The sequence below is a fragment of the Canis lupus genome, chromosome 5, assembly GCF_011100685.1.
Source record: "Canis lupus familiaris isolate Mischka breed German Shepherd chromosome 5, alternate assembly UU_Cfam_GSD_1.0, whole genome shotgun sequence".
NCBI classification, from domain to species: Eukaryota; Metazoa; Chordata; class Mammalia; order Carnivora; family Canidae; genus Canis; species Canis lupus.
In genome coordinates, this window is record NC_049226.1 from 23,715,276 (window position 1) to 23,728,758 (window position 13,483).

Genomic DNA, 13,483 nt, shown 5'->3' on the forward strand with positions numbered 1-13,483 from the left:
CCAATTCCTTGAGAGCAGAGTATCTACCCAAGTTATTTGGGATTCTTCTACATGTGAGATTTGTCTCTTCACCCACATTTATTTACTCAATAATTTATTTAGATCAGCATGGACTCATGGTCCTTATATGTATTGGTTTATAATTCAATCCACTTCATTTATTTGTTGCTCAACCTATCTCCACTCTGGACACTGAGAGTCCTTTCAGTTGGCTCCCATATACCCCTTGGCTACCACCGCATTGTGGGGTTTTTTTCTTTTTGAGCATCTTCTTACTTTCTGGCATGACAAAATGCAAAGGCAATTCAGCAGAGGAAAAAACAGTCTTTTTAACAAATGATGTTGGATCAACTGGATATCCATGTGCCAGAAAATGAAGTTTGATCCACATCTTGCATCATTTACATGGATTAATTCAAAATGCAGCATGAATCTGAACAGAAAGCCTAAAAACTATAACAAATTTTAGAGGAAAAACACAGGAGAGAATCTTTGTGACCTTGAGATAAAACAAAGATCTCTTAGATATGACACCAATCACATAATCAATAAAAGAAAACATAAACATCATCAAAATGAAAAGCTCTGCTCTCCAAAAGACAACCAGGAAACAAGAGAATGAATAGACAAGCCACAGAATGTGAGCAAATATTTGCAAATCGTGTATTTGATAAAGGACTTGTGTCCAGAATATCAGATAAACTTATAAATTTCAATAAGACGGAATTTATTAACATTTATTGAATGGTTGGATGTTATTGCTCATTGGTTCGCTCATTGGTTCGCTCATTGGTTCGCAAACAGATTAAAAAATGGGCAAAATATCTGAACACACGTTTCACCAAAGACATATGGATGGAATAGGCACTTGAAAAGATGCTCAACGTATTTAGCCATTGGGGAAATTTGGATTAATGTCACAATGAGATACCACTAATGTACCCATTAAAATGGCTAAAATTAAAAAGACCCATCATATCAAGCATTGGTGAGAGTGTGCAGAAGCTGCGACTCCCATACACTACTGGTGGTAATGTAAAATGGTACACCCTCTTTAAAAGATCATCTGGTAATTTCCTAAAAAGTTAAATATACAGCTGCCACATGAGACAGCCGTTGGCTCTCCCAGGTGTTTACTCTAGAGAAAGGAAAACATAGGATCCCACACACAGACTTGTAAACTTCCTAGCAGTTTTATTTGTAAGTATTAAGAATGAACATTTCCCCCATTGGTTAATGGTGAAGGGATAAACTGTTATGATCCATACAATGGATTACTACTACTCAGCAATAAAAGGAATGAATCCTTGATGGGCACTGCAATATGGATGAATCTCAAGATGGTGCTGAGTTCCAGGAGCCAAACAAAAATGAACACAAACTGTACGATCCTATTTATTTAGACTCTTACAGTCTAGCAAATGTAAACCAACCCCTAGTGAATCAGAACACATCAGTGGCTGGCTGGGGGATGGGGAGGGAGGACAACACAAAGAAACCTTTAGGGTCAGTAGGTATATGTCCATTATTCATTGTGCACATGGAGGGATATATGCACAGGTCAATATTTCTCAAACTGTGTACTTTAAACGTGCAATTTATTCACTGTCAATTGTAGGACTCCGAAGGAAGGAGGCATCGATAGGGAGCAGAGATAACTCTTTCAAGGCATTATATATACCCAAAAGGGAAAGACGGAGAGAAATGGAGCTGTGGCTGGGAAGAGATGGTTTGGGTTTGGTTTAAGATGGGAGATTGTACAGCATGTTTGTTCACAGATAGGAATAGCCCAGGAGGGAGGGAAAAGTGAGGAACAATGGGAGCAGTGACATCTGTGGGAGGGCAGAGGAGGGGGCCCAGCACATGCAGGGGGCAGCCCAGGTGGGAGTGCAGTCCCTCCCCAGCAGCAGGAGGGAAGGCACAGGTGCAGCCCACTGGGTGGGTGGGGTGTGGCAGTTTGGGGAAGATCATAGGCCAAGAGTGAAGAAAAGGTTTTAGCAATTTGAAAGGAGACGGTGTGGAATAGCTGTCTTGGAGAGCAGGAGAGACAGTAAAGCTAGGAATGTGGCACTTGAAGGCCACTGGAGGACAGTGATCATGAATTTTCTAGGGACACCAGTCCATACAGTTAGACAGCTCTCTTTACTTGCTTCCTGCTGCCAAGCTGCTGCGACTGCACTTGGGGAGTCACCCCTGCTCTTCCAACTGCATAATTGCCCGGGGTTGGGCTGGCCTTCAGCACCAGAGTCCCTGCTCTCTGCCCCGCTGCCCCATCTCCTTACTCTGTGCTACCTTTCTCCACAACATGTATTCCCTACCTGACAGCGTGTTACAGGCTGGTGCACTTGCAGTACTTGCAGTCCATCCTTGGTGTGTGCCTCGTCCTTGGAGCAGTGCGCGCTCCCCAGTAAGTGCTGAAGGGACGAAGTTTTCTCTTGTCCCACAGAAAGATTCCACCTATTTACCCCCTCTATCTCTGTGCCAATTTCTTTGGTGGGTCCCCTTACTTCTCCACTTTGCTAGGTGTCCTGGGTGACTACACAGGTTTACCTCTATAGGCAGCTTGCTTCTTGGGCTAGAGAGGCAACGGCAAGGTGCCAGGACTTATTTATTCCCTATGGTCAACTCCGGTGGGCTGTAAAGGAAGGCCAAAACCCAGCTGTCTCTCCTTCCCGCCTCTCCCCTCACTCTTTCAGGGTGAGGAGTGGGAACATCTCTATGACTAGCTTCAGGTAGACCGTCCTTTATGACTTCCTTACACCTGTCCTGGCCTGCGTAAATAATCCTTTTATTAAATCCCCTTAGAATCATGCTAATTTGTGTACACCATCTGTTTCCTGCTGGGAACTCTGACAGAACCCTGTGAATAATGATTTTAATAACTCTCTGAATTCCATTAGTATCTTGCTCCTCAAATGTGACCAAGGGCCAAGAGCAGACCATCACCTGGAGCCTGTAAGAAATGCAGACTCTTGGGCCCCATCTCAGACCTGCTGACTCAGGTTAGTACTTTGAAAAGATCCCCTCATGACTCCCATGCACATTAAAGTCTAAGCAGCATGGCATTAGGGTATTTTGAGTTTACCGAAGCTCTTGTGGATACAGAAGCCCCAGACTCACTCTGACTAGTTGAGGCAATGGAGACTTACACCTCAGGAAGTGAGGGAGACACAGGAATCTAACAGGATGGAGGAGAAAGTAAAGCCTCACAGAGACAAGTCTTAGAGGGTCCATGTGGATCTCAGAGAGCTCAGCAAGTGGGGACTGCAGGTCTTCATGGCTCTGGCCCAGATTCTCTACTTTCCATGGATTTGCCTCATGTTCTATGACCAAATGGGTCCCCTCATCACTTACCTTTATATTTTGGCCAGAGTTCTTGTTCATTCATAGCTGTGCCTGATTCCTAATCTGAGCTTGCTCTCTACCTATCATGGTTCCTGGTCTCTCTCCTAACCTTATTCTCTTGACTACCTAAATTTCAGTTTCTGGGAGTAAGAACATTATTTTATTTGCCCAATTTGTCCTTGTTTGGAAAGAGCTTTTTGAACCAGCCTTGCTCACAGGCTCACAGCTAGCCTTTGGGTTGGCTGCCAACTCCTGATTCAGCAGGCACAGAGTATTATCATATAAAGCAAGTCCGGTCTGGGCTGTCTGATCAGCAGGGGCTGGGGAAGAAAGTCACACCGTGATCACACTTCTGGTTAAAATGGTCTTAAAAGATATGAAACAAGATTTCCAAATACTGGTTGCAGAATCGATCCCCCTCTACCTACATCAGCCACCTCCCATCCCAGTTTCCTCCCCACACCTCCCAGGTACATCTGCATCCTCTGGCAGGCTTTGACAGGCATGGAGATGACTCTTCATGTTCAGGGTATTTCAAATGTTGTATAACAAAATTAATTACATTTAATTAAACTTACCCATTTTTTACAGCTCCAAACAAATCTAAAATGCCATGTTAAGCTTATGAGATGGCAGTCCTCCAAAGGATTCTGCTGCTGGGTGTATCTGCTATAAGACTTGCAATTTTCGGGATCATCTTACACGACTGGATCTGACGAATGACCTCTTGGCCTCGGTTAAGCACCATGCAAGAATTAATCTCTGGGTCCTAGGACATTCACCACCTATGTCTTCCCCTGTTTCTGCACTTCAGCAACATTGCTCTCACCCAGAAAGTCTTCCTTTTTCCACCTCTTATCATAATGCACAAAAATTATGAACTTGCTTCTTTCTTTCCCCTACTATATGGTAGCAGGGAAGGGAACTGTTTGTATTTCTCACAAGTACAGAGCCTGGCATATGGTAGTTGAATTTATTAACATCTATTGAATGGTTGGATGTTATTGCTCATTGGTTCGCTCATCTTTTTTCTGTGGAAACCCACCCCCAAGTCTCAGTGGATTTCTTGCTACCCAAGACTTAGAGGGAACGTGGTGGCTACAGGTCTGTTTGACATGTCCTGTGATCACTTTGCACCCACAATGAAGCTGTATCCTCTCTCTGGGCCATGTTGGTCTCAAGGTACAGGGCTGATGGCAATATCAATGTACCTTAAAAACTATGCTCATAACTGGCACACAGCCACTTCCACCACATTCCACAGGCTGAAATGAGTTACATGGCCAAGACTACCAGGAGAGAGGGAAAAAATAACACTTTCCAAAGGGAGGAAAGGGGAGGGGGAGTGCTGGGAATATCTGGTGAAAAATAATACTGTCCAATAACACCAAATAAAATCTACCATGCATGTTTTCTATCAATGCTGTTCTGATATTTTAGTTTTCAAAACCAGTGAATTAAAATCCCCTACATTTATTCAGTTCCAAGGACAGAAACAACTCAAATTAGTCTATGAACTAAAGACCTGACAATGTATTTATTCCCTGTTTACAAATATGGGGTAATAAAACAGCCCTAATTCCTCATTTGGGTTACAACAAACAAAATCCAAAACTGCAGAGAGCGAATTCAATGGTAAACCCTCAGTTTCATACTCTCACATCCTTTTGTCCTTTGGAAATAGTCAAGGCCAAGGGATCCTGTACCAGAACATTTAATTTCAAAATCTTCTCAGGTTGTCATACACCCTACATTCCTTCCCCATCTCTTTTCCCCATTATGGTCATTCTTCCTCATAATAGCTATTTTACCCAGTTCTCATTTCCATCACTCTATATCCTTCCTACCAGAGGTGACAATGGAATGTATGACAACATACTGCTTAAAAAACTGTCTCAAACCACTATTGTTCACTCATTAATTCTGTAAGTATTTACCAAGAACCCACTATGAGGCAGGTGCTTTATCTGGCTCTGGTGGGGAGGGCACACAGGATGCATAAACATGGTCTAGAAACCTGTCACATAACAGGGGTTACAGGCTGATAAACAGTGTCTGGAACACTGCATGGTAAGCACCATAGTAGAAGTAAGAAAGAGCTAGGAGAACGTGCTATGCAGAGAACTCTGGCTAGTGTGAAAGGCTTGGCGGAGAAATGGCAAGCTGGAGGCATCATACCGAGCTGGGAGGTCACTGGCATGATGGGAGCAGGTCGTGAGGAGAATGTGAATTCTGACTGAAGAGAGACGCTGGGAAGATGAAGGCACAAACCACGGATCGAAGACTCATGTGAAGAGGAATCAACAGAACCAGTAAAGTGAAGAGTGGTCAGGGTAGAGGCTGAGAATTGTTGAGTCCCTTGGTGTCACCCATGAGGGATACCAGTTACACAAGTAGGAGAAACATTTCAGAAACAATATGGACTCTGGCAGAGTTGGAAGTGTTAGTGGGATATCGAGGTGGGATACTCCCTTCCTGGGATTCATGAGTGACTTGCACCAGTTATCAAAAATTATCTCTGTTTGTTCATGCAGTGGGAAGTAGCCAAGAGAGAGAACGGGGAGAGGATGATAAATCTATGGTAAAGCCAGCATGGAAAGGCCCAGATTTCTCTTCCCACAAAGAATCTGTTATCTATAACCAGAAACAGGCTCTGTGTCATTCTTTCTACTGTTGTTACCAAGAGCTGACTCTGGGCGGGGCTCTGTGGTGCGAGCTGGACAAGGCCCTTATGGAAGACCTATGGCCTTCTGGGTGCTCACAAAGGGGCTGGTCTGGGATCCCTGTCTTCAGATTCACAACTTCTACAGTTTTCAAAAATGGCTATGAAATCTGCAAGTATAAGTTAAACGGTATCTTTAGGAAGGCTAATTTAAGAATATGAAAAATTCACTGTCAGGAATTGGCCAAGCATTTTACTCTCAAGAACCCTCCCCTGAGAATGCTCTCATATTACTGGACACAATGAAAACATTACTATTTTATAGGAAATAGGTTTATTAATGATTGTCATTATTCAAAAATACTCTTTTCTCAGGGCTGGTCCACCATACTCTGTCTCTTTAGAGATATTAAATACATCAAAATTGTGAGCAATTTTGTTTTACAGTACACAGAAATTTCTGTATGGTACGCAAGACTGGAATTTCTAACAATGAAACAAAGTCTCCAGAAGTTGCCAATAAAACATAGGAAGCCATTTCCAATGACAAGATGTAGGAACCCCGAGATAAAACCTAACAGAGCACATAGCTGGAAAATGGGATCAGGAAATTTTATAATCTGCCCTCACTCTGACTTTGCTCTAGGAAGTACAAGTACAACCTGAGAAAAGGGGCTTAGAGACAGAATCGCTTCGGTCCAGAGGAGAGGTCCTTTGGGCACGGGACTCATCACCTAGTTCCAAAGCCACTTGTTTTTTTTTCAACTTCTTGTCCATGTAATCATGACCAGAGGTTTCAAGGAGAAGAGCACGGAGTATCTAGCTCTGACTTTTGAGCAGATGTAACACCAGCTCTTCATCCTCTGCCAAAGACAGGCCTGTATCCAAAGGCTCCAAGGTCTCCCACTTGGCCTTCTTCCTGCTACGACCTGTGGATCCCACATCTTCCACTCCGCTGTTGTTTCTTTTCCTCATTCCCTGCTTCTTCTTGGTATCACTGGTGGGAACAAATCCAATGATTTACTTGATAAATAACTAAATCCATTACAAAACCAAACACTTAAAATAGGAAAAAATTACCAAAAACAGTTGGTAAAATACTATTTATTCAAGAGCAGAAGAAACTGTAACATCATTGGGATAACTGTGTCCTAAGTACCTTCCCACCAACAGGTAGAGGGAGAGGGCCTACTATGTATTAGGCACTGTATGGCATACTTTGTACACATAGTCTCATCCAATCCTCACAGTTCTAGGGAACTATGGATACATTATCCACAATCTGGGGACACTGATGGCCTATACTCTGGCTCCAGACAGGCTCCTCTCTGTGCCTGTCCTGCTACAACAAACCACCTGTTTAAAGTTAGGTCATCCTTTAGGTAGGAGTTTGTAGGCTACCAGATATCAGAATACCAGACACTAATACCTGTTGTTATTAACTTGTGTTATATAGATCATGAATAAAATAGAACCTCACATGTTGAATTATTTAAGATATCAAATAAACTTCCCCCATTTAAAATCTCTAAGACCCATAGTCTTAGAAAAACAAACATTATTGCAGTATTCTACTCTTATCACTCTTATTTAAAATAGTAATGGAAGTACTAGCTGCTGCAATCAGACAAGAAAAAGAAATAAAAGGCACCCAGATTGGAGAAAGAAGTAAAATTGTCTGCTATTTTCACATGATGTGTATTATATACAGAACACCCTATACTCCACCAAAAACTATTAGAAATAAATGAATTCAGTAAAGTTGTAGAACACATAACCAGTACAGAAATCCACTGCATTTCTATACACTAATCTCAGAGTAACAGAAAGAGCAATTCAGAAAACAATCCCATTTACTACTGCACACAAAAATCCAATACTTAGGAATAAATTTAACCAAGGTAAGAGACGTGTATTCTGGAAACTATAAAACATTGAGGAAAGAAATTTGAAGACAACACAAATAAATGGAAAGATACACTATGTTCATTGACTGGAAAAGTTAGTATCATTAAAATGTCCTACTATCCAAAGCAATCTATAGATTCAATGCAATCCCTTCAAAACTGCAATGGCAGTTTTCACAAAACTGGAACAAATAATCCTAAAATTTGTATAGAACCACAAAAGGCACCAAATGGCCAAAGGAATCTTGAAAAAAAAAAAAAAAAAAGAACAAAGCTGGAGGTATCACAATTCCAAATTCAAAATAAACTACAAAGCTATAGTACTCAAAAGAGTATGATACCGGCACAAAAACAGACACATAGATCAATGTAGCAGGATAGAGAGTCCCAAAATAAACCAAGCTTACGTGATTAATTAATCCATGACAGAGGTTACAGGAATATACAATGGGTAAGAGAGTCTCTTCAATCAATGGTGCTATGAAAATTGGACAGCTATATGAAAAAAGAGGAAACTGGACCACTTTCTTACACCATGCACAAAAATAAACTCAAAATGGACTAAAGACCTAAATGTGAGACCTGAACAATAAAATTCCTTAAAGAAAATACAGGCAGTGATCTCTTGGACATTGGCCTTGGCAACATTTTTCTAAATATGTTCCTTCCTCAGGCAAGGGAAACAAAAGCAAAACTAAACTACTGGGGCTACATCAAACTAAAAAGCTTTTGCAGTGAAGGAAACTATCAACGAAACAAGGCAACCCTATTAACTGCTAAAATCCAAAATATATAAAGAACTTAACAACTCAACACCAAAAAGCCAAACAATCCAATTAAGTATCAAAATGGCTAGTATCAAAAAAAGATAAAAAATAACAAGTGTCAGCAAGGATGTGAAGAAAAAGAGACCACTGTACACTGTTGGTAGGAATACAAACTGGTTCAGCCACTGTGGAAAAGATGGAGGTTCCTCAAAAAATTAAAAATAGAAATATCATGTGATCCAGTAATTCTACTACTGGGTATCTACTCAAAGAAAATGAAAACACTAATTCAAAAAGAGGTATGCACCTCTATGTTCACCACAGCATTATTCACAATAACCAAAATATTGAAGCAATCAAAGTGTTCCCCAACAGATGAATGGATAAAGAAGATGTAGCATATATACATCTGAATATTACTCAGCCATAAAAAAGAATGAGCTATTGCCATTTGTGACAACATGGATAGATCTAGAGAGTATTATAAGTGAAATAAGTCAGAATGAGAAAGATAAATATCATGATTTCACTTATATGTGGAATCTGAAAAACAATCAAAAAGCAGAAAGAGAGAAACATACCATAAACATAGAGAACTGGTTGTTGCCAGAGGGAAAGTGGCAGGAACAGGTGAAATGGGTGAAGGGAATAGGAGATACAGACTTCCAGTAATGGAATGAATACATCATGGAGATGAAAAGCAGCACACAGGGAATATAATCAATAGTATTGTAATAGTGCTGTACAGTGACTGATGGTGCCTACACTTGTGGTAAGCATAGCATAAGGTATAGAGTTGTGGAATCACTATGTTGTACTCCTGAAACTAATGTAAGATTAGGTGTCAACTATATTTTAATTTTAAAAAGCCCAAATATTATTGCAATATTTTGTATACACTTGAGGCACAGACCATAAAAATGAAGCTAGTTTCTAAAGGTAGAAGAAATCACTTGATACATTAAAAATAGAAGAAAAGGCAAAACATTCTCAAAGTATTTTGAGATATCATCATCATGTTCAAAAATGACCCAATTACTGTATCCAAGATTAAAGCAAAATAAAAAGCCCATCTAGTAGTCTTCATAGTAGCAACCCTTCATTAAGGGCTTACTAATGGTCTGGCACTGTGCTGCATGCTTTACACAGATTACGTAATTTATTTTTATGAAAATCCTTGGTATGGGAGCATTACCTTCATTCTACAATGATTAAACGACTGTATCTAGATTATAAACATGGGATTCAAACCCAGATTTGAAAGACTAAATTCGGCTCCAAAGCTGGGCTACTGAAAGCAATGAGTTGACTTGCTTCAGTCAATATTTGTAAGATAAGAAAGAAAAGAATTAACTGTGGAAAGAGCACTGATTTGGCACTAATGGTCAAATCTTAGCCAGTCAATTACCATTTCTAAGCCTTAGTCTCTTTATCTGTAAAGATGAAGATTATATAATTTACTTAGCAGAACTGGTATATGAATTTACATGAAATTATACAAAGGTGAGAACATTCTAATAATACATGTTAATTTCCCTTCTGCCTATAAACTACTTCCTTTCAAATAAATTCTTACATTGATGTTAAAATAAGCAAAAAAAGTCACAGAAATATACTCCAAGCATATGATGTATTCCAAAAAAGAACAAATTGCTCAAGTTCCAATGGAGTATATTACTTAAGAAAGTGTGCCTAGATACAAGAATGTGCTTAAAATGCGCTTAGCATATCTACTTATGACTAGCTTGAAGCACAGCTGTAAATAATTTCCCATTTCACCTCCCAGAAATGACCAATGCTCTGACTCAGCAGCCATTCTCTCTCACCACTGGAGGGAAGACAAACTAGATAGCATTATGAGGTTACTTAAAGCTACAGACAATTCCATTTTGAAAGGATGCTTAGAGAGATGACCATGAAAGAGTTCCCCACGATGGGAATTCAGTTAGCAAAGACAGTAATTCTTAGTGAAAAGGGGCCTTTAAAAAAAGTACTGAGTCTCAATCTGCTTGAGTATTGCCAGTCCTGTCTGTGTCAGTTCCACTGGGCTAGAGTACCACGATTTATTTGGTACAGGGTAATACAAATTTGTGCCCTGCCTGTACTTCAAGTGCACCTCAGAGCAGCTCATCAGAAACAGCCTAATTAGTGGGCTTTACTAATGGATCCTTTGTTAATGTGCTCTTGAACATCATATTCCCTGCAGGAAATAGCTGGTTCAGATAATAAAAGGAAGATGGGAACTTTATGTAACCCAAATATTTTCATAATTAGCAGCTTTGCTGCTTTGTAGACCAGTTCAAATTCCAGAAAGGTATTCTGTCCTACTTTCCATAGCAAGTAAGTAGTAATTTGTGTAACAAATTAATTATTAAACAATAATACAGATATTCTATAGGTAATTCACCCAAAAGGGGAATAATGTAATGAATCTAGAAAATATAAGGTAAGCAAGAAAGCAAAATACAGTCGCAATGCAGTACCTTCAGAAAAGGCCTCTTCCAAATGGTGAAGTACTACAGAGTGAGGTCAGCAAGATGGCTAAAGAAGGCATCCCTGGTTTGTGTCCCTTCCCAACATGTGGTATCTATCCACAGACAAAAATGCTTTTGTGGGACCTGTGGCATCCAATACTAGATGTCAAGAGACCTGAGAGGAGTCTCACCCAATCATACTTCGGGTAATAGGCATATAGACTACAGTCCCAGCTGTGAACTAGCTCCAGCCCTTCTCTGCAGTGGGAGAACACCACCTCAAACAATTACCCACAGATGAGAGAACCTTTGTGGAAGTCCAGTTTTCCAGTGGAGAAATTCAGCACACCACTGCGGGGGGCGGGGGGGGGGGAGGGATGGGGGGGGCGGAGTGCGAGTTTGAACACACTGGAGAAGGTAAGAGGGACAGTTTGGCTTCATGCATATCACTCTTCCCTCTAGATGGCAAAACTGAGGCCTGAGAGATCTTGGCCATGATTTTTCCCATGGTGGAAAGTGAGAGCAAGTGAGTGCCCAGCTCCCCAAATTGTGTGGAATGCTGCCCAAAAGGCCCATTTCTCTCTCACTGCATCCAAAGTACTAAATCATTAATTGCACAGCTAAAGGTCAGGAGGCAGAACAAAGCTGGGAGAGTGGCAGACAGGACTCTCAGAATAAAAGAATATGAATCCTACTCACTGTGTTATGGATTTCTATCCATGAACCAGAGAAGATGCCTTGCACACAGATCCCTCCAATGGGCCCATAGGCATCCTCCAGCACTGTGTCCTCACCCACATCCCCCTATATCTGTGTCCAACTTCCTGTGCATGCTCCTGACAGTGGTGGTGAGAGTAAGCTTTGGCAGACAGCTAACTGAGCATGACTCAAATCTGCAGGTCAGGGAAAGACCATTCAGCATGAGTGCCATTCTTGGGAAAGCAGAAAGGGGGCTACAAACATTTGGCTTCATATGTTTCAGGATGAAGAGAAGACATACAAGCTTAAAAATTCTGGCACAAGAGGGAGCAAGAAGTGTGGAGCCACAGAAGGTCTGAGAAAGCCTTACAATTCCTAGTTGACCTCAGGCTGACAGACAAATTCAATTGAAAGAAATCTGCTCTCAGATATATTATAAGAAAACTGTCAAAATTCAAAGACAAAGATAATCTTAAAAGCAGCAAGAGAAAAGAAGCTTATAACTGACAAGGGAATTCCTATAAGGCTATCAGCAGATTTCTCAGCAGAGACTTTACAGGCTTAGGGAGGATGGGTAATATGAAAGAAAAAAACTCCAACCAAGAACATTCTATTCAACAAAGCTATCCTTCAGAAATGAGGGAGAGACAGACTATCTTAAAAAAACAAAAGCTGAAGGAATTCAAGTTGAAATGAAAGAATGCAGAGTACATGAAAACCTATGAAACTATCCAATATACTGGTAAAGGTAAGTATATAGTTAAATTTAAAATGTGCTAGTAGGGATCCCTGGGTGGCGCAGCGGTTTGGCGCCTGCCTTTGGCCCAGGGCGCGATCCTGGAGACCCGGGATCGAATCCCACGTCGGGCTCCCGGTGCATGGAGCCTGCTTCTCCCTCTGCCTGTGTCTCTGTGCCTCTCTCTCTCTCTGTGACTATCATAAATAAATAAAAATTTAAAAAAAAATTAAAAAAAAAATAAAATAAAATGTGCTAGTATAAGGGTGCCTGGGTGGTTCAGTTTATTAAGCACTTGCCTTTGACTCAGGTCATGATCCCAGGGGCCTAGGATTGAGCCCCAGATCGGATTCCCTGCTCAGTGGGGAGTCTGCTTCTCTCGCCTCTGTCACTCCCCCTGCTCATCCTCACTTTCTCTCTCAAAGTTTTTTTTTTTTTTAAACATAAAATATGCTAGTATTTAAAAAAAGCTAGTTCTTTAATATAGTGACATGTTCACACATAATTCCACTATAAAGGTTAAAGGCCAGAACTATTAAAAATATCTATAGCTACAATACTGGTTAATGAATACACAATATTGTAACTGTGACACCAAAAACTTAAGAGAGGAATAAAAGGACAGAGTTTATGTATGAAATTGAAGTAAGCAAAAATAAAATAAATAAAATAAAATAAAATAATTTGAAGTAAGCCTTTATTAGCATAAAATAGACTTTTATCTAGATGTTTTGTGTAAGCTTCATGGTAACCACAAAGTAAAAACCTACAGTATATCTACAAAAGATAAAGATAAGGGAATCAGAGCATGTCTCTAAAAGGAAATCAACTCAAAAAGAAAGGCAGCCAAGAGAGGAAGAAAAAAACAAGGGAACAAAAGAGCCCAAAAAGAG

The 13,483-nt window shown here is 40.5% G+C and overlaps 1 protein-coding gene across 3 annotated transcripts in view; it reads right to left on the reverse strand.

Annotated features, from left to right (window-relative positions):
* Positions 1-6,322: 6,322 nt before the first annotated feature.
* The window catches only part of DDX10 (DEAD-box helicase 10), a 252,582-nt gene continuing 245,421 nt past the window's right edge, over positions 6,323-13,483 (reverse strand). For 2 of the 3 annotated variants that reach the window (XM_038536261.1, XM_038536258.1), the window contains one exon: positions 6,323-7,004. In XM_038536261.1, the coding sequence (XP_038392189.1) occupies positions 6,827-7,004 (178 nt within the window). In that variant the 3' untranslated portion in view covers positions 6,323-6,826. The remainder of the gene's footprint in view (positions 7,005-13,483) is intronic. The other variant, XM_038536259.1, reaches the window with a different exon arrangement.